Source organism: Erythranthe guttata, chromosome 11 (assembly GCF_056151865.1).
Source record: "Erythranthe guttata isolate IM_541 chromosome 11, IM_541, whole genome shotgun sequence".
Lineage (NCBI taxonomy): Eukaryota > Viridiplantae > Streptophyta > Magnoliopsida > Lamiales > Phrymaceae > Erythranthe > Erythranthe guttata.
The window spans coordinates 1,599,547-1,625,193 of record NC_142543.1 but is presented as its reverse complement, the minus strand read 5'-3'; the positions used below and the strand labels follow the sequence as shown (position 1 = coordinate 1,625,193).

General features: G+C 33.2%; 5 protein-coding genes and 1 long non-coding RNA gene across 9 annotated transcripts; 2 read left to right on the top strand and 4 right to left on the bottom strand.

The window, feature by feature from the left end:
- Window positions 1-363: 363 nt before the first annotated feature.
- Window positions 364-3,698, bottom strand: LOC105961426 (1-acyl-sn-glycerol-3-phosphate acyltransferase BAT2, chloroplastic). 2 transcript variants are annotated; one of them, XM_012985654.2, is made up of 7 exons: window positions 3,533-3,698; window positions 3,338-3,381; window positions 2,625-2,697; window positions 1,725-1,922; window positions 1,216-1,622; window positions 1,025-1,126; window positions 364-944 (listed from the first exon to the last, which is right to left on the bottom strand). In XM_012985654.2, the coding sequence occupies exons 1-7, from the start codon at window positions 3,603-3,605 to the stop codon at window positions 729-731; spliced, it is 1,113 nt and encodes a 370-aa protein (XP_012841108.2). In that variant the 5' UTR covers window positions 3,606-3,698; the 3' UTR covers window positions 364-728. The 2 variants fall into 2 exon arrangements, with proteins under 2 accessions (XP_012841108.2, XP_088681950.1); XM_088825824.1 differs by lacking the exons at window positions 3,338-3,381; window positions 3,533-3,698 and adding an exon at window positions 2,812-2,956.
- Window positions 3,699-5,016: 1,318 nt separating this feature from the next.
- On the bottom strand, window positions 5,017-5,746 carry LOC148766759 (uncharacterized). The gene has a single exon (XM_088825463.1). It carries the CDS (start codon window positions 5,691-5,693, stop codon window positions 5,322-5,324), a length of 372 nt encoding a protein of 123 aa, XP_088681589.1. The 5' UTR covers window positions 5,694-5,746; the 3' UTR covers window positions 5,017-5,321.
- A 3,313-nt stretch (window positions 5,747-9,059) lies between these two features.
- On the top strand, window positions 9,060-9,729 carry LOC148766758 (uncharacterized). Its single transcript, XR_016034579.1, has 2 exons — window positions 9,060-9,205; window positions 9,331-9,729. It is a non-coding gene; the product is annotated as an uncharacterized LOC148766758 (long non-coding RNA).
- A 5,732-nt stretch (window positions 9,730-15,461) lies between these two features.
- Window positions 15,462-16,942, bottom strand: LOC105961368 (uncharacterized). The gene is made up of 4 exons (XM_088825521.1): window positions 16,850-16,942; window positions 16,637-16,741; window positions 16,397-16,542; window positions 15,462-15,888 (listed from the first exon to the last, which is right to left on the bottom strand). The coding sequence occupies exons 1-4, from the start codon at window positions 16,940-16,942 to the stop codon at window positions 15,462-15,464; spliced, it is 771 nt and encodes a 256-aa protein (XP_088681647.1).
- Window positions 16,943-18,736: 1,794 nt separating this feature from the next.
- LOC105961425 (serine carboxypeptidase 24-like) lies at window positions 18,737-22,242 on the top strand. The gene is made up of 9 exons (XM_088825095.1): window positions 18,737-19,083; window positions 20,085-20,192; window positions 20,363-20,458; window positions 20,585-20,677; window positions 20,771-20,856; window positions 20,951-21,351; window positions 21,435-21,530; window positions 21,641-21,746; window positions 21,843-22,242. Exons 1-9 carry the CDS (start codon window positions 18,801-18,803, stop codon window positions 21,984-21,986), a joined length of 1,413 nt encoding a protein of 470 aa, XP_088681221.1. The 5' UTR covers window positions 18,737-18,800; the 3' UTR covers window positions 21,987-22,242.
- LOC105961423 (nucleoid-associated protein At4g30620, chloroplastic) lies at window positions 20,285-23,944 on the bottom strand. 3 transcript variants are annotated; one of them, XM_088825097.1, is made up of 8 exons: window positions 23,757-23,925; window positions 23,205-23,359; window positions 23,014-23,114; window positions 22,871-22,910; window positions 22,691-22,762; window positions 22,498-22,554; window positions 22,294-22,407; window positions 20,285-20,408 (listed from the first exon to the last, which is right to left on the bottom strand). In XM_088825097.1, exons 1-7 carry the CDS (start codon window positions 23,818-23,820, stop codon window positions 22,330-22,332), a joined length of 567 nt encoding a protein of 188 aa, XP_088681223.1. In that variant the 5' UTR covers window positions 23,821-23,925; the 3' UTR covers window positions 20,285-20,408; window positions 22,294-22,329. The 3 variants fall into 3 exon arrangements, with proteins under 3 accessions (XP_088681223.1, XP_088681224.1, XP_012841107.1); XM_088825098.1 differs by having other exon boundaries at window positions 20,328-20,440; XM_012985653.2 differs by lacking the exon at window positions 20,285-20,408 and having other exon boundaries at window positions 22,190-22,407; window positions 23,757-23,944.
- Window positions 23,945-25,647: the final 1,703 nt, after the last annotated feature.

The following is a 25,647-nucleotide window of genomic DNA, read 5'->3' as shown; positions in this document are numbered from 1 at the left end:
AATTTTGCTAAAGATTTTTATAAAAAAATTGAAAAAGTATGTTGATAACTCAAATGCGTGTACAATGTATATTCCATCGATAATAACAATTAGGGAGTGGTTAATTAGTTGATTGTCTTATAAATATAATATAGTTTTATTTATTTAATCACCGATAAACATATACATATTTATTCCGGCATATTTGAGCATTTCGGCCCACTAGAAAATTAAGCCCAAAATAAGAGAAAGCCCATTATAAAATACCCATTTGAATGAATTGACAATATTTAGTAAATCACAATTGAATGATATTTGGATTCCAATTATATATATATATATATATATATACACACACACAAACATGCACACATACGTATGTGGTTGAGAATTTAGTCTTGCTGTCTATCAAAGAAGACCAGACATATAACATATGTGACAGATACAAGACCTGCTAAAAACAGTGAGTTAGCAATCTGTCGAAAACCGAACGATAAATTACAAATGCCTCGTAAATTATTAGACTAACCAAACACTAAAATACGACATGATTATTAAATTAATCACGGCTTATATCACTAACCAAACGATATCTGAATACCGCCTAGGAATACTCGGACATCGACAAATACACCGTAGAACAGAGAAGAAGAAAAAAGATGAGTAAATATTATTCACTCATACGATACCATCTCAATGCTCTTCGACATTCTACATTATCGAACGAAATACAACCCAATAAAAAAAATCTAGGATTGACTAATAAGCCCCTGAGCAATAATATTTCGAGCCTCGTTACAAAGGGCATCTGAGTTATCTCCTACTATGGGTGGGTGAATAATAACTTTCACTGATCCTGGATTAAGTGTTCCTTCCATTCCGACAGGCATAATATCACCTGTTCCAATTAGAGTAATCGGAATAACCGGTACTCCAGTTTTTGCAGCCACGGTAAATGCACCTTTCTAAAAAAATAAAAAAATAAAAAATAAGAGATGGAAAATTAAGAAAATCCTGTAAAATGAGTGGCAGAATAAAGCCTAACCTTAAAAGGGCCTAATTTGCCATCTTTACTCCGAGTGCCCTCTGGGAAGAAGAAAACCGATGCACCCTTCTTAACCAGAGCCATGCATTGCTTAAGGCAGACCTATATTCGATTTCCGAAGTAAGCAATAAAACTAAAAATGAATTGCTCGAAAATGTGAAGTAAAAAGTTTATAAAGAAGTATTCAGTACCAATTGACTTCTGCTGTCCAAGCGCTTCAAAGGAATTGCACCGAGCAGAAACATGGCCCACCCAATGATTGGATAAAGAAAAATCGAAGTCTTGCTAATGAATTTGAAGCTTCTGCCAAGTGTCAGAAGGGTATATATGTCCAAAAAACTTTGGTGGTTTGACACGTATATAGCAGGAGTATCTGCTGAGGGAAAATTATCCAAGCCCACGTACTCGATCTTGACCAATGGAGCAACTGTTAGAGAAGCCCATAATTTGGCAATAAGATAATGGGATTTTCTTCGATATCGGTCAAACACGAGCACAAGTGGATGCTGTAGAAGCATTGGCACAAACAAGACGATTGCAGCACAGATTGTCACAGCGTAAAAGAGGATTCCTCTAACTTTTGAATTCAACCAAATTTCTGAAATTTTAGAGAATTGAGTGGTGAGAATAAACAAGGTTAGTAGTAATTTAAAAAAAAAAGAAAAAAAAAACTAGAAGTGGGGGCCGGGTAATAGGGTACCTGATAATGGATATGAAGCTGCGGTGGATCCAGTACCCGCAAGTTCGGACCTAACAGCTACGTCTCGTGGTAATTTTCGTCTTTCATTACATGCACGATCATTACGTGTTGTGCTGAGATCAACTTCATGGTACAAAGAGCTTTGGATTGGATAACTTTGTTTTCTTGAGCTACATATAGTTTCATGTGGAAGGCCATCTACATGGGCAAAAAGGGAAATTCAAACCAACGAAAAAATGATTCTATAGTTACCAAGAAAGTGAATCTAATTAATTACCCTCGTAAAGACATTAACATGTAATCATAAGTCGAAAATAATGTGTTCAAATCATAATTTTATTTTTCTAAATATCCTTGTACTGCATAATGTAGTTTAAACATGGAAAAAAATAGATCTGTACGGACTTAAAAGGAATAAGTTTGGCTAGGATAAAAGGCTATTTCGAAAAAAAACGATATCTGGAAAATAAACAAAATACCCTCCAATTTCAGTATGTTTTACGAACACGTAAGTTTTTGCACCTAAATATGTGAATAACATTGTATTCCAGCAGATACTTCGTATCATATGAATCAATCGAGAAATAAGCAACAATAAGATGATGCTTCCAAAAAAAAGTCAATGATGAGAACATTAGTAAAGTTTTTCGATATCATAGCAAAGGACAAAAACTCGAAACTTGTTATAAATGGAAGTTTGAATCTTATACAAAGAAATCACTCATTGTCGAATCATTTATTTACCGAGCTCTTACAATTGCAGGCGAAATCCGTTGAGTGAACAGTTCTATTTACTGAGAATAAATTCAGAAAATGCTTATTCATGCTCCAAATAATTTGATCCAAAAGACATTTAGCAACTAAAAAAACAGAGTAAAGACCTAAAAGAAAATCACTCACGTTTTCTCGAATATCTCTGAAATGGTTGTTTAAGGCTGAAGCTTCTGAAGCGATATCCGTTATGAGATGCCCACTGTGAAGATCAATATTAAGCAACAGAACTGTCAGCAAAAAGTAGAACAACGAAATTCAACTAATTAAGAGTTAAACGACTCTCGAACCAGATTAAAATCTCATTTATAGGTACTCGTTCAAATTGCTTCCACGCACTTTTTGCCTCTTCCCAATTAGACACACATCGACACATTAGCATTACTCGAAATACTAAAACAATGAACTCCCAATCCATCCAATCCCCAGTAAGACCCAAAAAAAAAAAAAAAAAAAAAAAAAAAAAAAAAAAAAACAACCCAATTAGATTAGGGCAGGGCTATGAGGCACATCAATTACACAATTTAATGTTGAACTAAGTGCCAAAATAGTGGAAATTCACGAACAACCTAAGTGATCTCGAACAATACATATTTTTGAGTTATGTCCAGTCAGATTCATCAAACGACTCCAATTTCTAAATTTTATTCCACACTAAAAATCAATCAAAATAAATAAACACAAAATTGGTAAATTAATTGGCAAATTAGAACCACCCACGGTGACCCAACACCTATTCTTCAGTATATAAACAGAGTCGCGCACGAAGAAAAATAAAAAATTAAAAAAAAAAACAAAGAAAAAAAAAAGTGAGCGAGTCAGTGAGTGAGAAGATGATTTACAGGTCGATTAAAAGGTCGAACGAAAACCCTCTGCCCCCTTTCGCCTGCGTAATCACAAAATAAGTCGAAAACTAAATTAAAAAAAAAAATCTAAAATTAAACAGACGACTTCGCACACAATTCACACACACGCATATACAAAATTATGTATATTTTTTTGATACAGAGAATAGATGATTGGATAGGGGAACTCACATGTATGATGAAGTGAAGAAGCGGGAGAAGAAGATGAAGAACACGAGGAATTGAGATGCAAAGATAATTCCATTTTTGCCGATACGGCTTGTTTGGCTTACATTGGTGATTTTTAAATCCTTGTTTGCTTTGAAAATTGTGAAATTTTAAAGATAAAGATGGCAATATATCTAAATGGGAAAACAAATTATTAAATTAATTAACATAAATTGCTAATAAAGGAAAAATAAAATTACACCTTTTATTTAACCATTATTGAAGGGGACAAAATTATAGTGAACACCTTCAAACCTATATTATATAAAGTCTTTTAGTATTTATTTCGATCAAAAACAAAATTCAACCCACTCCATAGTACATTTAAACTTTTATAAATTAATACAGTCGGGACTAGGGAAATTCTATTAATTTAGAGAATTATTAAATTATCGAGTTAACAATTTAACACGTTCTTGCCGAGTCAGGACCGAGAGAAACTATGGTTTAAGCGATGTTATTAATTTATCGAGGACCGAGAAAAACTATGGTTTAAGCGATGTTATTAATTTATCGAGGACCGAGAGAAACTATGGTTTAAGCGATGTTATTAATTTATCGAGGTTCTACTGTAATTAATTTTAGGGTCAATTACAATTGCTCCCGAGGTAATGTCTATTTAGGAAAACCCCCTTTACCTTTTTCATAATTATATACATCATCCCTTGCAATATGTATATTTCTTGCAATATAGTAGGGGGTTGGATGTAAGAAATTTACAAACTTTAGAGGGGCTTGATGTGATTTCTTAAAATTGATTGGCCCTTTTGTAATTACACTTCATATCAAGGAAGTGATTGTAATGGTTGATTAATCAAACTGCTTAACCAAGTTTACTAATCCAAGTCAATTAAACCCAATTGACTAATGCAATTCCACGTATACAATCAACATTTTTTTTTAATTATTTGACTAAGTCTTTCTGACTCATTTATGCACAACTCTCTCAATTACAATTCCCTCAACCGATATTCAATTAGATATTCAATTAGGGTGATTCAAGTTAGATTAGAAATTAAATTCAAATGACTATAAAATTGATTTATTGAGTTTTTTGCCAAATTCGAACCGAAAGATGGCCCATCACATTTAGAGCATCGACAAAATCATAGAAGCACACGTCAATAATACCAAATCCCAATTCAATCCCATATAAATAGCCGTCAAGGCTGGTTAAGATTAAAATTGGCCCAAATACAAACAATTAGGACTTGCGAGACATACATAAGTTGGCCCAAGATAAATAATTAGGCTCAAATTAGCCCAAATTTATAGTCTAATTAAGCTCATGAATAATTTTAACATATATATATATATATATATATATATATATATATATATATATATATATTATTTAATCAAATGTAATGTACGTAATCTAATATATGCATGCATGATCCGATGATGCCAGTTCCCAGAGAATTAATATTGAAACTAGAAGTTATGTACATTGCATGCAGAAAGAAACGAAACTAATCAATCCGATTAGTCATTACATGCATAAACCAATTACATACAGAAATACAAGGCTAATTAATTAATTAATTAAGTCTCATCGCATTCATAAATAGATTCCATAAACTCGAACAAATCAGATCCCCTCAAAAAAAAAAAAAAAAAAGAAAAAAAAAGGAAACCCTAATTAAAACAATCGAAACAATATAATATATATGTGTATATATATAAGAACACTAATAAAATAAAATAAATATAATTTGAAGCTGCAGAAATGGAGATTAATTAATAAAAAGTTCTAGTTGCGTGGGCGCGTGTTCTCAGGCGTGGCAGTGCCGCTGGCCACCCTGGCAACGTCGAGGGCGGTGGCTTCCGGCTTCTTCTTGCTGTACAAAGTCAGATACCCAATCACCGCCACCACCGCAAATCCTCCGACCGCCATTCTCGCCGGGCAGAATGGCATCTTCCTCCTCTGGTTGAGCACCTCCGTGCTGTGCTGCGTCGCCGACGCCGTCCGCGGCGTCCCCTGGTACGCCCCCTCCGGGCCCTGCTGCCGCCCGATCGGCGGAGCTGTCGCCGCGGCGGCGGCCTCCTTCATGGGTGTGCGGCCCTGCCCCGGTGGTGCTGGTGCCTGCACTCCTTTTGGATTCACGTTTCCCGGTGCCACCATTTTTTTGGTTCTTTAACTTTTTTATGTGATATTTAAATTTATTTTTTCTAGCTGAATTATATTAGTTGCAATATATATATAAATAAAGGTCGGTAGTTAGTTATGTCTGTTTGACAAGTGGAGAAGTGCCATTGAATGTAGAGAAAGTTTACACAATTTTTTTCATAATCTCTCGTCTTAATTAAATTAATTACTAATTAAAGTACTTAATTTTTTTGAAGCTGTTGAATCGGTCTCTTTAATTTTATTTTTCAATTTCAATTAATTTAATTGATAAACACCATTTCATGATTGAAATATATATATATATATATATATATATATATGTATGTATATATATATATGTATGTATATATATATATATGTATGTATATATATATATATATATATATATATATATATATATATATATATATATATATATATATATATATATATATATATATATATATATATATATATGAGTAAACTGCAAAAATTACCCCTGTGTAATCCCTAAATAGCGAAAACCCCCCTATGATAAATAAACTAGCAAAAACCCCCCTGTGAAATTATTTAAATAGCACACTCGGCCCATTACTTATTTAAGTGTTGCCTTCATATAAAAAGACACAAATACCCCCGGGATTTTGCAATTAATAAATTCTTACTTTTTTTAAATATTTTAATTATTTTTTTTTTGTTATATCTTAATTATAAAGGTACAATGGGGTCTTTAATTTATTTTCTAGTTTTATTATCACATAATTTTTGTATATATTTTAAATTATCCCTACATCAAAAGAAAACTTAAGTTCCATTATTATGTATTTAAAAAAATATATACTTAATTTGATTAAAAAAATTTAATAATTTTTCAATTTAATAATTTACTATTTTTAGCAATATTTTAATTTCTAAACAATCAAATTAAGAAGAAAATATATATACATGTAATATATATATATATATATATATATATATATATATATATATATATATATATATATATATATATATATATATATATATATATATATATATATAAATACAATTTTAGGGTCAATTTCGTCATTTCACGTCCAAAACCAACTACCAGTCGCGCAACCCGCGAGTGAGCCACACATTAGTCAACCAGGGGTGTTTTTGCTATTTAGAGATTACACAGGGGTACTTTTTACAGTTTACTCACACACACACATATATATATATATATATATATATATATATATATATATATATATATATATATATATATATTTATTCACCCTTTACATCAATTTGTACATTAGTCATTAAGTTTATAGAAAATGTTATTACAAGAAAATTTCGAAAATTAATTAATGTGAACATTGCTCTTTGTGATACACAAGATTATTAAAATAATTGTTATTGTTTATAAAACATAGTTGATAATAAAAATATTAGCTAAATGGCATCCTAAATAATGTTCAAAATACAAAATTTTCAATAAAAATAAATTAAAACGAGCGTAAATCAAATATGTGTAAAAAAAATTAAGTAGAAAGAACCTTACTTATAAGAGTAATCAATGAATTTCACCACTAATTAAAATTATCAAATTTTTAGATTTAGCCAATTTGTAAATTCACCTATAAAATGGTTTTGTAATCACATTGTCAAATATATAAATTTCATTTAAAATTATAAAAAATTTAAAATGGAGAAGAAGGTTTCTGCACTAGTCCTCTTACTCTTACTCGTCTTGGTTGGTAAGTTTTCTTCCGAATATTCACTTTATTATTAATAATAATATAATAATTAATTAATGAGTTAATTAATTAATGTGTATATACAGATGAATTCATGGTACAAAGTGAAGCAAGAATATGCTATTCAAAGAGTAGAAAATACAGAGGGAGATGTTTCTTCAGGAGCCAGGTGGCCAATTGCAGATCTATCTGCAAACGTGAGAAGCACTATTTCTCCGCCGGCGGCCGATGTTCCCGTGGAATTTGCTACTGCACCGCCAAATGCGGCGGCGGCTTAGTTCCGCCGCCTGCTCCACCGCTAGGTGGTGGTGGTGGTGGTGAAGGAGGTGAAATTGGCGGCGGCGGAGGAGGAGGTGAGATTGGAGGCGGCGGAGAAGGGGCAGTAGGAGGAGGAAATGCTGGTGGAGGCCGAGTGGGAGGAGGAGGAAATGCTGGTGGAGGCCGAGTAGGAGGAGGAGGAGGTAGAATTGGTGGCGGTGGTGGAGGCGCAATTGGTGGCGGTGGCGGGATTGGAAGAAATGCTGGTGGCGCCGGAGGCCGGGGTGGAGAAGCGGCGGCCGCGGCCAAGGCCAAACCTCATCCTTAAATAGGATTAATTAGTTAATTATGGAATGATAGATGAAATAATTAATAGGGAGCAATAAATTAAAGTTTTATTTAATTTGAATTTGCATGTGTAATTTGCAGAACTTTGTAACATGTCGTTGGAATTATGAATGAAGAATAAATTAAACGTGTTATTACTTGTTGGAATTTTGTAGTATTTTTTTGAATGTCTTTTTAAGAAAGAAATTTCATTAAACTCAATGAGTAAATTCAGTTGGACAATTAGCTAAATTATTATCGCTACGCTTAACAAAAAGAAAATCACACGAAGCAAAGTTGCTAGCACCGTACGATAAAAGTTCTCCCGACTTTTAAAGAATTGATAACTTGGATACAATCGCCCTGAATCGCCACCCCTTTATTACTTAGAGCCATGGTTATGGCTTCTAGAGCAGCATGCGCCTCGCAATCAACCACCTTTGGCCATTCTGACAAGTGTCGCGCCGCCCGTCAACGTCAAACTTCGATTCTTTATTTAATTATTATTATTTCAATTTTAGAGAGGAGAATGAAGCTCAACAAGTACATGCATGATCATAAATATATACATATTATTTGATCTTCTTATATACTTATGCTAGCTAGTCTCACCTTCTTATTCATACTCTTTCTTTTCACAATTTAATGCATATCAATTAAAAATTTAAATTCATTACGGATAGAAATGTAGAGAAAATGCATAATTTGAACTCCCGACGTTGATTCAAATAATTAACCCTAATCGATTCCGTCCACATCTTCAGTTCCACGATAAAATTAATCGCCCTTATTTGAGAAATTACGAGTTGCCCGCAGAATGACGACTATACACTTTTTTTTTCCCCTCATTTTTTTAGTTTTTCGAATGAGTTCTACATTTGTACAAGAATATAATTAAATGTTAAGGTAACATTTTTTTGATCTATATATATATATGCAATTATATATATGTAAAAGAATTTGGACATTGACATAAATGTATTTAACCACAAGCTAAAACTTTCAAATTCTTAGATTTGGCCACTTGTAAGTTTGTTATACCATGGCTTCATCCTTCTTCAATATCCAAACCCCATGTAAAAAAATCTATAAATTGGTGTCCTCAATTATAAATTATATTATTCCTAAATATTTAAAAAATAATTAAGAACCAAATTAATATGGAGATCAAGAAACATTATGCACTAGTCCTCTTACTCCTATTTCTCTTGGTTGGTAAGTTTTCTCAAATGTATTTCGGATAATGCATATGGATCGTTTTACGTATATTGCAACGAAGGTCTAATCTAACTTGCCTAACAATAGTTTGGTTTTTTTTGCGTACAATAATTAAAACGCAGACGTACAAACGGAAGCGCGAATTTGCTACTCGACGAGTAAGAATTTCCATGGGAACTGCTTCTTATGGAGCCATATTAGAAACTGCAAAACAATCTGCAAACACGAAAAATTCGTCACCGGCCGATGCTCCCTCGGGACTTGTTTATGTTTGAAGAATTGCAATTTCGGCCAAGCTCAGCCGCTTCCTAAACCGTCCCATGGCGGCGGCGGCGGCGGCGGCGGTGGTGGTAAAGTAGGTGGATGTGCCGGTGAGACACGTCACAACAGTACTAAACATTAATTAACAGTAGTTTCTGCTAAATTAAAAAAATAATAATTTAAGTTATTTGTCTTCATTTCAATTTGCATTGTAATTGACTAATAATAATTAAATGGCATAATCAATGTCCTTGTGCAAATGCCTATTAATCATTTGGTTTTGGAATTATATATAAAGCAAGAATAAATTAATGATTAGTCCTATATTAAAAAAGGAGAATAAATTAATGTTTCATTTTTTTGAATGAGATAAATACCATCCACTCTCGTGCAATAACACGCAAATCGCACAGAAAATGGGTAATTAAGCAAACTCCGAGCCACGAGCTAGACGTCGTCGCACACTCGCACTCTTCTACTGTGTGGACAAATTAAATATGATAATAATAATAAGAAAATAAATAATTATATAACAATACAAATTATATTATTCTTCATCTAATACAATAGACAAAATCATTGCCAACAAACCAGTTATCAGAGTTTAACTAGGATTTCACTATAAGAGAAAATGTCATTAATGACACTACAATTTTGATAATATTAAAAAAAAATCAATATATACATATATTTAATTTTCACATGCAATTAATGTATTTAATTTCACCTCTAGCTAAAACTTTGATTTTTTATTTTTAATTTGGCCATGTGTAATCTTGTTATAGCATGACTTAATCATTGGTCAATATCTATAAAATAAGGTGTTCTTGGTTGTTTGGGAAATCATCCTCAATACTTTAATAATTTCAAAATTAATAATTAAGAAGCAAATTATGAAGTCTTTTGGAATAATCCTCTTACTCCTACTTCTCTTGATTGGTAAGTCCTCTCAAATGATACATACATAAATTTGTATATATTTGCAAAAATAATTTTTTGCTCTAGTTTTTTTAGTCCATGAAAGTTTTCTTTATATATAGAAACTCCAAATTATATTTGCCTAATAAATGGAGAAATTACAGTTTTCACCCCTCAGGTTTGCACCGATTTACAATATTTAGTCCCCATGTTCACAAAAAATACATTTGGTCCCTCATGTTCCAATAATTTAACACTTTTGGTCATTTCCGTAATTTACCTTTAGTCCGTTAGTTAAGGCAGTGATGGGCACATGCTTGACTCCGTTAGTTTTTAACGGGAAATTGACGAATAGGATTAAAAGTGTTGAATTTTTGAAACATAAGGGGTTAAATATATTTTTTTTTACATGCATGGACCAAATATGAAATATGTGCAAATATGAGGGACAATATTTTCCCCCTAATTAATTTAAGTCATTTGGTTTTTTTTGGGTGAAAACTAATATATATATATATATATATATATATATATATATACACACAGGGGCGTACCCACCCTTGTGGCTGGGGTGGCCCCCGCCCCCCCAAGATTTTATTTTTAAGCTGTTTTTTTTTTTTTTTTTTTTTTGGTATTTATGTATTAGTTAATGCAGTTTCGCCCCCCCCAAACTTTTCATTTTGTACACTTTAGTCCTCAAAACAAAAAAAAAATTATTTCTAAACTACCCCTATATTTCAGCCCCCCCAACAAAACCCCCCTGGGTCCGCCCCTGTATATATATATATCTATATATATATATATATATATATATATAGGTGAAGTGATGGTAGAAACGGCGGAAGCAAGAACATGCTACGCAAAGAGTAAGAACTACCATGGGAGATGTGACGTAAGCAGCTGCAAAACAGTCTGCAAACAAGAAAATTTCATCACTGGTTTATGTTCCGTTCGATCTTGTATTTGTTTGAAGATATGCGACATTTATGTTCCGCCACTTCCTCAGCCGCTAGGCGTGGCGGCGGCGGCCGAGATGGTGGTGCATAGTGGTGGTAGAGGTGGTGAAATTAATAAATAAAGTTTGCCTTATTTGAATTTGCATTGTATAATTGACTATTTGATAATTAATTTCCTTGCCGTAATATTGTTTAGAACGCTTCTTAATTATTATCGGGTTTAATTTGGAAATTTTTGTAAGAACTCTGTGTAATCTCTAATTGCTAAAAAAGTTCTAGGGTTAAAAAAGTATTAGCAAGAATCTCCTATGAAAACTAGTCAAAAGCTAATGAATTCCCGAACAGCTTATCGTGCGCTTTACGCGCGGGTTTTGAGAATGGGTTGTATTCTTTGACCGGAAACAACTTAAATTCCCTTTTGAACAATTTCAAAACATTACAGATCCACCCCCAAAATTTCTATAAACCTAAAATAAAGTTTTCAAAATTTTCACTTCGATCCCTCATATTTTATGAAAAACCCTCTTATTATTTTTTAAGTTTTTTAATATTTAATGTAAATTATTTTACATTTCATGTTGTTAAAATTAAAATATTATTAAAGAATTACTATGGACAGTTTTGTCATTTCATGAAAGTCAACGTCCAAAGTCGATGATAAGTGGTTGTCTGCTATTAACTCATATTCACAGACAAAAAAAAAATATTATACAAAATAATATTAAAAATAATAAGTTTTGCTTTAGCATTACAAATTTGACATTTTAGGCTACGAATTTAATTAAAACCAACTTTTTACATCAAAAAAAGTTTTATTAACTATATCCAAAATATAAGACGGAAATTAATAACATAATTTAAATCATTAATCAGTAATATAAAGTCAAAAGGTGTAAATATACATTAATTAATCCAAATTTCTCTTACAAAAATTTGGCACCCTAAAATTTTCACCACAGAACTACTCAAGAAATGGGCATTTAATTATCTTTACTACTGTCTTTAATTATTGATTAACATCTACAACTATAAATTAAGCTCACCATTTTCATAATTAATAAGATTAATTATATAGTTGAAATAATTAAAACACATCATGCAATTGAACATGGACAAAAGGTTCTTTGGGCTTCTTATTTTACTCTTCCTCTTTGCTGGTTAGTTCTATATATTGCTTCTGAACCCGAATAATTTCATCGAATATATGTTTTTTTTTTCTTTAATATTGTAAAAAAATTATTGGTATTAGGAGAGATGGTGATGAACTCGGAAGCAACGAGGATGTGCAAATCGAGAAGCCGTGAGTACGTGGGCAAAAGATGCTATAATCGGAATTGCCATTTAATTTGCTTGCACGAGAAGTTTACGTACGGAAGATGCTCTCGAGCACAAAAGTGCCAATGCTATAAGCCGTGCGAAGAACCATTGAACCCCGGTCAAGAACCACCACCGGCGGGACCGGTGTCGTTTAAATCTCCAGCAATCTTGGAATAATTTTTTATTTTTATATTTCTTTCGTCTTTGAGAAATTAAAGCAAAATAAACTGATTTGGTGATGTCAATTTAGTAATTAAAAGATCATCTTAATCACTGTTATGTTCATCCTTGATTCTTTTCACTACGTGCATGCATGCAATAATAGGTTTTAAAGGGGTAAATAATACTTTGTAAACACATCATTTAGATCAATTAGTAAATAATCTTTCAAATCAATTAGTAGTAAATAATAAATTATAAAGATTTTTCAAATTAATTATTAAACATCTCATGTAGTAAATAATAAATTAGAAAGATTTAAACATCATTTAATTTTTATTTTTAATTTATTGTCGAAACTTGTGAAATTCGATTAATTTATATGATGTTTAAGATTGAAGAGTCCTAATTATAAGATTGAATTTCCTGGAGAGCCCCTATTGAAATATACAACTTATACAAAAAAAGAAAAATCTAACTCCTCACTTTAATTCGTTCGGGACCAAATTATTAAAGAAACGACCCTCCCCCAAAACCGATCAACGGGCCATCGCCGCACTACCACCCCATCGACACCGCCATCCCTACCACAACCATCGTCGGAAAACCATGACTAAACCACAAGCAAACAAATAACCAAATAGGTTTTCAATTTTCTTTTTTAATTCTTTGAAATTGCTTCCTAAGCTTGTAATTGAAAAATGGGAATTATTTAAGAAATTTGTAAGAGACGTATTTCGACACTTACCTGTTGAAATTTAGGTGTCGAATTTTCGTGAAAATATTTGTCATGTAAGTGTTGGTCGAAATTACACAAAAAATTGACACCTATATATAAACATAGAAAAGGATCTTACTCTCACGCAAAAGAACTGAGATCTAGAATTCGAATTAAAGAGATTCAAATTTGTATGTGTCTCATCCCGCACTCTCATTGAATGGTTTACTGTATAGATGGAAAAGTAAAATTGTCCCCAAAATAGAGAGCAGAAACAACCATCCCTAGAGTCAAAATGGTGTGTCACCGTAAGATGGCAATGAGAAATTCAATGTGGTGGTACGACGAGACGAGAGATATAAAAAAAAAAAAAAATCAAATTTTAAGGTCGGGAAGGAGGCGAAGTTGAAATACCTCGAATAAATAGTTCTGATGAAAGAGTTTAGAGTCCTCGAATAAATAGTTCTGATGAAAGAGTTTAGAGTCAACGATCAAGATCAAATGATCAAAAACGACTGTCAAGTCACCAATTGAGCTTTGTGTTGTTTGGGCCGAACGAATTGGGCCGACTTAAGTAGAAATCTGATTAAAGGGCTTAATTCTTGATTAATTCTGTTTGGACCCAAATCCAATTCTATCGACTAAAAATTCAATATCATGCAAGTCAAGATATTAACATGCAATAACACATAGACTAATAAACCTAATTAAATTTTCCTATATACAAAAAATTTACATTTCACCACTAAATTAATAAAGAAATGGGCATTAAATAATGTTTACACAAATGCTATAACGAGTCTCCCACATTTAATTCCATCTACAACCTATATATACACGAGTTCACTCAGTTGTACGTATTAATTCATCATACTTTAAACATGGATAAACGGTTCTTCGGCCTTCTTGTTTTACTCTTCCTCCTCTTTGCTGGTAATTAATATTATTAACTAGTCTTTCTAATTAAAAGAATATTGGATTTATCACGTATGTTGGTTAATTTTTTAACGTAATATTGTATCGTGTGTTACGTATGCAGAAGAGGCGACGATTCGTTCGGAAGCGACGAGAATGTGCAAGTCGAGAAGCCGCGAGCACAAAGGAAGAAGATGCTATAATCGTAACTGCAATTTGATTTGCATTCACGAAAAATTTGTGTACGGACGATGCTCTCGTTTCCAAAGATGTATGTGCTATAAGCCTTGTGATCATAGTCCGACTCCGCCGGGAATACAAGACCCCCCACCAACCCCGTCGACTCCCCATTCTCCCGACTCGCCCGATTCGCCCGTATCTTTGATCTAATTATATTATTGACCTTGAATTAAATGTTTCTCGTTTTTTTCGTAATTTCCTAGGGGAGAATGTATCATCAATAAAAGGAATAAATGATTTATTGAATATTGGTATTTATATAATTTTAATTTTAACCACTTAAAATAGGGTAAATTACAACCATCCCTGAGGTATGGTCAAATTACAAAAAATCCCTCATGTTTGGATAATTACATCTACCTCCCTCAACTATTAAATTTGTTCTAGTTCCACCCTTATGGTGTCAAATTCAACATAATCATCTAGATACCGTGGAATGTTCTTTAGTTTAACCTCGTTTTGTGCAAAAATACAATTTCTGATGCACCACCATCTGATATATACAAGCCTAAAAACACATCTTATGATCATCTTGCTTCAAAATATGGAGCTCGAATGGGATAAAACGGGTACAAAATTTGAGAATATTCCATATAATCTAGAATATTCCTCTAAATTCGAAACCGCAAGAGTGGACGTATAAGAAGATTTATAGTTACGGCTGATTATAATTACCCAAACATAAGGGACTTTTTCATAATTTGACCATACCTCAACCCTTAAAATAAATTCTTTATAACAAAAATGAACTAGTAGTTATTTAATTCCATTAATGAACATTTCCAAGCCAAAACAGCTGTGGAAATTGAGCTGCAGCAACGAAAAGCAAAACGTAGTTCCGCTTATTAGTCGAATACATTTGCTTATCGAAAATCGGAACTTCGAAAACGAGTATCCTCTTCACAATCTTAACCAACAAAACCCCCATGCAGAAGCTCTCCCACAAGGTGGCCCCACAGAACATCAAGTGGGCCCACCTTACTGGATGTGGGGAAACCCTAACCGCCATTACTACAGCTGCTCCAACAAAAGTGTAGCCGGCATACGAAACGACATCGAGCAACGGTACTAATATTATTTCTCCACTGCCGCCGCCGCCACCTAAGGAGTGGAGTGTCCCCTCAAGTAGAAGCACTTGCATTAGCCAGCACATCAATCCCGTGCTGAACTGCACTCCTATCGACTCCGGGCTGAATCTGCAAAAACATAAAACTACATCGATCGCGCGCGTTGTGATATTTTGACGTGTACGTCAATCGTGTAGTATTCTAACATATATTGTTAACTAAGAAGTTGTACCGTTCGTCTTAAAATTAATTAATTAGTATACTCTTATAGGGCATTCAACACACACATGCGCGGATCAGAACATTTTATATCTCCGGGAAAAAAAAAAAAAAAATAGAACCGAAAGTAGGCTAAACCCCGTTTTTTTTAGATGTATATATTCATAGAAAGATAAGAATACGTTAGTCGGAATTTTTCGGAATTAATGTCAGAAATTAAATCAGATCAGAGATTCCAAAACAAAAAATTATATAATTCCAATTTCAATCCAAAAAAAAAATCGAAAAAAATCGGAAATTGGAATGAAAAAAGTTGTTCCAAAATCGGAACTGTTCGGATCGAAACCAGCGGAATTTCGGTTCCAACTTGCACCTCTAATTAAAAGTAATTTATTAATTGATGGCAAGACAAACTTACTTTCCATTGATACCAAGAAAGAAGGCAGCAAGAAGTACATAAGTAACAAATGCCATCAGAGGAATGTAAAGATCTGGAGCATTTATATCATGCATCGCACTTTTGAATGATGATGAATCATCCTCCATTGCTCTCATCCATCTTCCCTGCATGTACGTACTCAAATATATATATTTTTTATTAAATTTAAATTTAAATTAAATATTACAAGAATTATATATTAGATTGAAAATTAATTACCTTGTGCAGAAATGGGAACAAAATCAGCTTGAGCTTGTTCTTGACGTATTCGTCGTTCACTTGGAAGTAATATCTCGGATTATTAACACACATGTATCTGCTAATCTGTATTTTTTATTATTTAATATGCATTAGTAAATTATTTTTTTCCTGCATTATATATATATTATAAAAACAACACAATTAATTAATTAAAATAATTAAATCTCTTACATTAATATTTTTCTCGCCATATGCGGTGAGAATATCTGAACCAGTTGCATAAAGCACATTGGCAATTTCATGAGATTTGAATTCCTCGTACATTGCTAAGAAATTTTCCCGGATGAATAATTGAATATATAGGAATTAAAATACATTTATGTATATATAATATATATATATATATACGGAGTAATTTATAAATAGTAAAACAGAAAATATATTATCTGCTGCGTGGATGCAGTTGTGATGAATTTCATTGAAGGTGTTAAGTCATTATCAGAGGGCGGTGGCTCAGAAAGCCAGTTTTGGGCAACGTTTAATTTCCCAATGACATATTTGGATATCCTAAATTTCAAATTAATAAAAATAAAAATTAAATGAAAAGAAAAATATAAGATTATTCAAAGTTCAAAATCGATTCGAATAGTCGAGGTTATATAACTCTTTGGAAAATCGTGCAGATATGCTAACTAAACCTCTTAATTCGTGTCTAAATTTAATCATCTTTTGAAATTGGTTAAGTTAGGTGGAGGTTGAAGGAATAATTGATCTTTAAGATGGGAATGCGATGGAGAGATGAACAGATTAGTGATCGCGCGAGGTGGAGAATTGAAGTAATTTGATCAATTAATCAAGTGGAGTTGAGCTGGTTAGCTAGCACACATACATACACTAAATTACTGTCGAGAAAAGAGAGTGATTAGGGAGGAAAGAAATACGAGAGAACATCGATTTCTTATAAGTTTGCGAGTCTTTGTAATCTCTGTAAACAAGTGGTGGTGCCATTAAATTAATAAAGAGTTGCTCTCTTCCATAGATGTAGGTCGTTCTTCAAAACTGAACCACGTAATCATTTTATCTTCTTATTTCATGTATTTATCTTCCAGAATGAGAGTTTTATGTGCATGATTATTGCTTGTTGAATTGTATACTGTTTGTTGAGATCTTGAATTGAATTTTGAAAGTCAACATTCCACAAAAATAGAGAACATACTACAAGAAAGATACTATAGCCTATATATATATATATAGACACATTTGCAAGACTTTGATTATATGAATTAAATAATATAATTTGGAATTATATATGCTACAAAATCGAGATTGATATATGCACATGCACGTGTTAATGAGTGCATTTAAATCTATCTATCTGTATTTCAATTTTCCGTGATCGAATTTGGGTCTATGCCAGCCAGTCCTACCTTTGTGTGCTACAAAGCTTATATACCAAGAAATCTTTTATTGTCATTAGTCAATACACAAAGTCAACACTTGTTTTTTTATTTATTTATGTATAATTTTATGGTTTGTGAATATCAATTGAGAAAATTTATTCGGAGTATTTCATCGGGTGCAGTTACAGTATCTACAAAACCCTAAAAGTCGATTATTTTTTGGGTTCCTTTTTTTTTTATAAGAAAAAAATATTTTTAGGGTTCGGAAGCTCAATATTGTAAATCATTTTCAACGGGAACTCTCCCACCTTCCCTCTTTAGTCTTCACAAATGCACTGGACAACTGGAGAGAGAGAGAGAGAGAGAGTGGTCCGGCCTATATATTTATATGTATATATAATGCATGATTCATTTGTGCATGAACCTCTAACAAGAATTGATTAAGAGCCCATACATAAATGCCTTCATAATATAATCATCTCTCTCTCTCTCTCTCTCTCTCTCTCTCTCTCTCTCTCTCTCTCTCTCACACACACACACACACACACAAACAGCAGGTCCACATTTGTGAGCAGTAGACAGCAAGAAAAGAGAATTAATGTGAGAGAGATAGGGGTTTTCAACACACAAACCCTATCTCCATCATTGATGCATCATTAATATATATATATATATATATATATATATATATATATATATACTGTTATATATATATGGACCTTCTGTATATGTATATATACATATATCCTTATTACATTTGGTTGTAAGTACTTACAAACAAAATGAAGTACTTACAGAGAGCTGTTCTTCTGTTATGCTTGAGTAGTGTTTTGTCGGCCACAAATAATAATAAGAAAAGTGCAGCAGCAGCAGCATTTGAAGTAGTGACAAAAGAACAAGAAGTGGATCGTATAACTGCACTGCCAGGTCAGCCTCCGGTGAAATTCTCTCAGTTCTCCGGCTATGTCACCGTCAATCAAGAACAAGGCCGCGCACTCTTCTATTGGCTCACTCAGTCCACAACTAATACACACACTAAACCTCTTGTTCTTTGGCTCAATGGAGGTATTTACTTTTCTTTTTTCCTCTTTTTTTTTTATTAATAATAATTACATAGTTATTTTGATGTTTAGTTGGATAGATTAAAAATATATTACACTACATATATATATATATATATATATATATATATATATATATATATATATATATATATATATATATATATATATATATATATATTGGGAAAATTACGCCCAACCCCCTAAGGTAGGCCAAATTACGAAAAAACCCATCAACGATATGTATTGTCTTACACTTCCGTTCTTACAGTGTCAAATTTACCTACTAAATGAGGGGTTTTTTCGTAAGAAAATACATAATTGAGAGGATGATTGTAATTACCCAAATAAGAAGGGTTTTTTCGTAAATTGACATTACTTCAGGGGTGACCGTAATTTACCCATATATATATATATATATTTTGATGTCATGTATTCTTGATTTTTTTATATATAAAATTGCACCTACAATTTTTCCATTTATTTTTCCTCTTAAACTTGGTTATTTGGTTTAATATAGTGAGTTTGTTTTAATTTATTTAATATTTTGTGAGCCTAAATCAAATATGAGAAAAAAACAAAATGGCACGAATGTAATATAACGTCAAGAACAAATAATTAGCCTCATGATTTAAATTAATGAATGCATTGACCCTACTACCTTTTTGCCATGAAACAACTTCCATCTACCACCAGCTCATGCTAGCAGAACCCCATTAATATCTCATAAAATGCACCTACGTCATTATAAATAAAATAAAATAAATAAATAATTCAAAAAAGCTTTGTATATTTTCATACGTAAAAGAAGAAAACCTTTTCTCTGTGAGATAGTAAATACTGTGTGTCTGAGTTTTTTTTTATGGTGTGTAGATAAGCCACTCTGCCATGTCAGAAGGGCTTTTCCTCAATAAATTCTTTTAATTTGTTTTTATTTTAAAATAGAATAAAGTATTTTTTTTTTAAATTGAAACTAAATTAAATTAAAATAAATTAATTGTGCAGGACCAGGATGTTCATCAGTGGCATATGGAGCATCAGAAGAAATAGGCCCATTCAGAATCAACAAAACTGCTTCTTCTCTCTATCTCAACAAATACTCATGGAATTCAGGTTTCATCTAATTTCTCAACACACACACACACACACACACACACACATATATATATATATATATATATATATATATATATATATATATATATATATATATATATATATATATAGATATAGATAGATAGATAGATAGATATCCATTTGATACGAACTCGTCGTACATACAGTGGCGAATATTCTTTTTCTCGAATCGCCGGCTGGAGTTGGTTTCTCCTACACAAACACAAGCTCTAACCTCAAGGATTCTGGCGATAAACGAACATGTACATATATATTTTATGTCGAAAAAAAATTAATAAATTAGTTTATATTTCTGAAATATAAGCGATGTAATTATATATTGGTCGAAAACTCATCAAAATCGCCTCTGTTTTTTTTCACTAACACAGCTCAGGATGCTCTGTTATTCCTCATAAAATGGATGTCAAGATTTCCACAGTACAAATACAGAGACTTCTACATCTCTGGAGAGAGTTATGCAGGTATATACACACATATACATACATATATATATACACCAAAAATTTTGCAATATTATTCGACGATCGTTCCTAAGTTTTCCAATCACACGACAGGGCATTACATCCCACAGTTAGCACAGAAAATAACCGACTACAACAAGAAATATTCCCGTCCAACAATCAACCTCAAAGGATTCATCGTAAGCCCACTTTTCTATATATTTTTTTCCTATAATTCCCATAATTCAAATAAAAGCATCGATAATAATCCTGTTTTATTACATTAAAAAAAAGGTCGGAAATGCGGTTATAGACAACTACTACGACAATGTTGGAACCGTAACATATTGGTGGAGCCACTCTATGATATCAGATCAAACGTATAAATTAATCATGAAATCGTGCAATTTCCGATCGCAGAACATTTCTCAGAAATGTGACGATGCGGTGAGTTACGCAATGAACCATGAATTCGGAGATATAGATCAGTACAGTATTTACACAGCAAAATGCAAAGCGTCGGAGAAAAAAACTAGGGTTTCTTTGAAGCTTAAGAACACTCTTATAGGACTAAGACGTTCCGGATACGACCCTTGCACGGAGAGCTATGCCGAGAAGTACTACAATAGGGTAGATGTTCAGAAGGCTATGCATGCAAATTCTACGGGGATTTCGTACAAATGGACAGCTTGCAGGTATATATTTATGTATATTTATTCCATATGTACAGCAAGAAGAAAATAGAAAATTTAGTTCTTTAATTGTGTATATATGACAGTGACGTGCTTCTAAGAAACTGGAACGACTCTGATGTTTCGGTGCTTCCGATATACAAGAAGCTGATTGCTGCAGGTCTTCGAATATGGGTTTTCAGGTACAATCAAGAAACTCACTAAAGGTGTTTCTGTGTGTAGAAATTCTAATATTCTATTAAAAAAAGAAAAAAAATATATCTAAAAACTGCCGTTCTTGAATGTAATGCAGTGGGGACACAGATTCCGTAGTTCCAGTGACTGCAACGAGGTTTTCTTTGAACCGTCTAAATCTCAAAGTCAAAACTCCGTGGTATCCTTGGTACTCTAATGGGCAGGTAACGATATCTAATTATATTTATACAAAAGAAAAAAAACACGAAATGTAGGATGCTAACCTAATTATGGATTTACGGCTGCGATCCAATTTGCAGGTTGGGGGATGGACTGAAGTTTACGATGGACTAACGTTTGCTACAGTGAGAGGAGCTGGGCATGAAGTTCCTTTGTTTCAGCCTAGGAGAGCTTTCGAGCTATTTCAGACATTCTTGTCTGGAAAGAACTTGCCTAAATCTTGAAGCACTTGCGTCGTAAAAAACAGAAACTACGCTAGAGGGAGTATTACAATAGGATCATTCAATTCCAACTGTACTTAAATTACGTAACAGAAGTCCTAATTATTGTCGAGCTATAAGTTAATAGTTCATTTATATCAGCGTGTTTCGACACATAAAATTCTCTTGGCAGCAGAATTTTACGTGTCGAAATTCAGACAGAAAGATGGGGATGTCAAATGACAAATACATTGCTTTCAAACATCAGTGTTGAATTAAATCAGTGCATGCGAGTACAATGTGAATACGGATATAAATCTAATGTACGTACAGATCGTTTCATAAACTGCAGCTCTCCAGAAAAAAGTCATTGCTTGAACCCGTCGCTCAGGCCTGGAGGCATTCCTAAACTCTGCGCAAGGTCACTCATTCTTTCCTTCATTGCCTAAACAATCAAACATATACGTTTTTAAAACTGGAAAAATAAAAAAAATACGAAGAAAATAAAAACAATAACATACGATGATATTCTTACAAGTACACTCTTCTGATGAGCATTCATGTACGCCTCGGTGATCAAAAGCGAAAGTTTCTGCCATACAATAAAGTATATTTAGCTAATACAATCGTTCAAAGACTGTCGTAGTAATTACATAATATATTAGTTTTAACGAATAATAAACACGAAATAATGAAGCTTAAAATTAGGAATGTGCGCAGATACTCACTTCTGGTCCTAACTCCATTGCAGCCTCCGTAATTTCAGTGCGTATAGGTTGTTGATTCCCGGATAAAGTTACCTGAAGAAAATTCATTTACGGAATTATTAAATATTTAAAAAAAAAAAAAGATAAGCTATGTTATACAGGTGTACGAGCTACTACAAATGATAAGTAAATTGTCAATACCTTAATGAGCTCTCCTTCACAGTAACCATCAAACTCTGCTCTGTAGAAGAAAAAGAGAAACGAAAATAATAAATCGGTACCTAATTATACGCAGAAATACTTACGAAATAGATGTAGTTTTTTGGACCAAAAGAAAAACATACACGGCAAGTTCTTTTTGCACTTTCACTGCCTCGACCTGTACCACCATTTGTGCCTTCTTCACAGTCTCGTATAAATTCTGCATTCCTCCCAGCATTCCCATCTAAGCATGGTACGGAAAACATGTTAATCAAATCATAAGCTTAAGATAATTCAGCACTATTATCACAAATAATGATGTGGAATTACTTGCCTTGGAAGTGGCGTCATCGTTATTTTCGCTATTATTCTTCTTCCCACCAAATAAACCGCAGATACGGAAATTTCTCTGTTTTCGTACGAGCTTACGATAACTAGACGGGGATAAAACTCGAATGCCAGCTGGACATTTGCTGATGTTTAATCTATCTGAACAGGAAAATGTATATATGTATTAGAAAATGTTACTGAATGCAATTAGAACCCTTCGAAAAATCACAAAATTGCTCGTCTAAAAGTAATTTTCCTGTTCGAGAATATGCACACAGCACAATTGCAGGAATATTCCTCAAGCTTAAAATTAACGCATCAAAACAAACTAATTCATAAATCAATTATTCAAATTCTCTACCATCGAAAATTTGTGTATTTTGCAACCATTGAAGAGATTTTTAAATCAGAAACTCCGAATAGCATATTATGACACTTATAAATCTGAAGAAGAAATAGAATTGAAAAGCAATTAATTTCCGATTTAAAAAAAAAAGACCAATTAACATATTTTCAGGAAAAAAACACATTTACGAAAGGGAGGCGGAGAGATTACTGATGGAGGCGGAAGCCGCCGCGGAATTATGGAATTGGGATATTACGGCACTGGTCGACGCCATTTCCACACTGAAACACACACACCGAGCGATGAAGAAGAAGAAGAAGAAGAAGTGGATAAAGTAGTTGAGGGTTTTGGTTTGTAATTATTTCGATATATTATTTTGCGAATAAATAATATCTATATTTGTATTTTCTCATAATAAATAATATTTTTATTATTATCCAACGTTATTTATTTTTATGGGTAAATTACAAACACCCCCTAAGGTATGGTCAAATTACAAAAAAACCCCTCTTGTTTGGATAATTACATCTACCCCCCTCAACTATGATTTTTTCTTACACCTCCACCCCTATGGTGCCAAATTCAACATAATCATCTAGATTCCGTGAAATGTGCTCTAGTTTGTACTCGTTTTGTGTAAAAATACAGTTTTCGATGCACCACAAACTGATATATACAAGCTAAAAATTACATATTATGATCATCTTGCTTCATAATGTAGAGCTTGAATGGGATAAAACGGGTACAAAAGTGATAATATTTCATATAATCTCGAAGATTCCACTAAATTTGAGGAATTGAGGGGGTGGTTGTAATTATCCAAACAAGAGGGGTATTTTTGTAATTTGACCATACCTCAGGGCGGTGTTTGTAATTTACCCTATTTTTATTTATTTCCTTTTCTTGACCACGAGTACGGCCCACGTGAAAAAATAAGTCTAATAAAAAATAAAATGGGCAAATTAGGGCTAACACCCTAAGGTAATGTTAAATTATGAAAACTCCCTCTTGTTTGGATAATTACAACTTTCGCCTTTAACTATGTATTGTCTTACAAGTGTACCTTACAATTTCAAATTTACCTACTAAATGAACGATTTTTTTGTAAGAAAATACACGTTCAAAACAAAAAACGGAATTAACAAAATAAAAACGACATTTAATATTTCAGATTAAAAAAAGGGTTAATATGCTAGAGATCCCTAGTTGGAAATATAATTAGATATGGAATACAAGCCTAATATTTTTTTCTTAACTAAATCTTTTTTACAAAAATAAATATGACCCATATCCTTTACCTTTTTTATATCCCAAATTTGCCCTCAACTTAAATCCATAAATTATACACGTTTCTCTCAGATCTATTTTTCTTATTTTCTTCCCTCTTCTCTCTCGTTCTCCCTCTCTCCCGTTCTCCACCTCTCACTCCATAAATTATACACGTTTCTCTCAGATCTATTTTTCTTATTTTCTTCCCTCTTCTCTCTGGTTCTCCCTCTCTCACCTCTCTCTTTCTCTCCATCTCTCACGTTCTCCCTCTCTCGTCTCTCTTTCTCTCGCTCTCCCTCTCCATCACTTCTCACACGATGGCTATGGCGCAACTATGGCGGTGGCGGTGGAGGCGACGTTAATAAGGGGATGGTTATGGAGACAAGAGGCGACGACGACTATGGTGGTGGAGGTCAGTCTACGGCGGTTGGTGACGGCTATGGCGGCTAGGTTTTAATTTGGTCGACGGCTAGGGTTTAATTTGGTCGACGGCTATGGCGGCTAGGGTTTAATTTGGTCGATGGCTAAGGGTTAATTTGGTCAGATCTACGGTGGATGGTGACTAGGTTTTAATTTGGTTGACGGCTAGGGTTTAATTTGGTTGACGGTTATGGCGGCTAGGGTTTAATTTTGTCAATGGCTAGGGTTTAATTTTGTCGGCGGCTAGGGTTGGTGGACGACTAGGTTTTTGCAGGTAGGGTTTGGCGGCGGCTGAAATTTGTTGGCGGCTATGATTTAACGGTGGATGGAATATGTTAGAAGTTAGGGTTTGGCGGCGGCTGGAGTTGGTGAATGATATAGTTCGGAATAGTACTTTTTAAAAATCTGATGT

Bases quoted from the DNA above. Each gene is read 5' to 3' on its own strand.
- LOC105961426 (XM_012985654.2), bottom strand. From the start codon at position 3,605: ATGGAATTATCTTTGCATCTCAATTCCTCGTGTTCTTCATCTTCTTCT. The intron at 1,623-1,724 runs GTACCCTATTAC...CTAAAATTTCAG, and splicing joins AGCTTCATATCCATTATCAG to AAATTTGGTTGAATTCAAAA. The intron at 1,127-1,215 runs GTACTGAATACT...AATCGAATATAG, and splicing joins TGGACAGCAGAAGTCAATTG to GTCTGCCTTAAGCAATGCAT.
- LOC148766759 (XM_088825463.1), bottom strand. From the start codon at position 5,693: ATGGTGGCACCGGGAAACGTGAATCCAAAAGGAGTGCAGGCACCAGCA.
- LOC105961368 (XM_088825521.1), bottom strand. From the start codon at position 16,942: ATGTACGAGGAATTCAAATCTCATGAAATTGCCAATGTGCTTTATGCA. The intron at 16,742-16,849 runs GTAAGAGATTTA...TAAAAAATACAG, and splicing joins ATGGCGAGAAAAATATTAAT to ATTAGCAGATACATGTGTGT. The intron at 15,889-16,396 runs GTAAGTTTGTCT...ATGTTTTTGCAG, and splicing joins TTTCTTGGTATCAATGGAAA to ATTCAGCCCGGAGTCGATAG.
- LOC105961425 (XM_088825095.1), top strand. From the start codon at position 18,801: ATGAAGTACTTACAGAGAGCTGTTCTTCTGTTATGCTTGAGTAGTGTT. The intron at 20,459-20,584 runs GTACATATATAT...TCACTAACACAG, and splicing joins TTCTGGCGATAAACGAACAT to CTCAGGATGCTCTGTTATTC. The intron at 20,857-20,950 runs GTAAGCCCACTT...ATTAAAAAAAAG, and splicing joins TCAACCTCAAAGGATTCATC to GTCGGAAATGCGGTTATAGA.
- LOC105961423 (XM_012985653.2), bottom strand. From the start codon at position 23,820: ATGGCGTCGACCAGTGCCGTAATATCCCAATTCCATAATTCCGCGGCG. The intron at 23,115-23,204 runs GCAAGTAATTCC...TACCATGCTTAG, and splicing joins ACGATGACGCCACTTCCAAG to ATGGGAATGCTGGGAGGAAT. The intron at 22,763-22,870 runs GTATTGACAATT...AATTTTCTTCAG, and splicing joins GTGAAGGAGAGCTCATTAAG to GTAACTTTATCCGGGAATCA.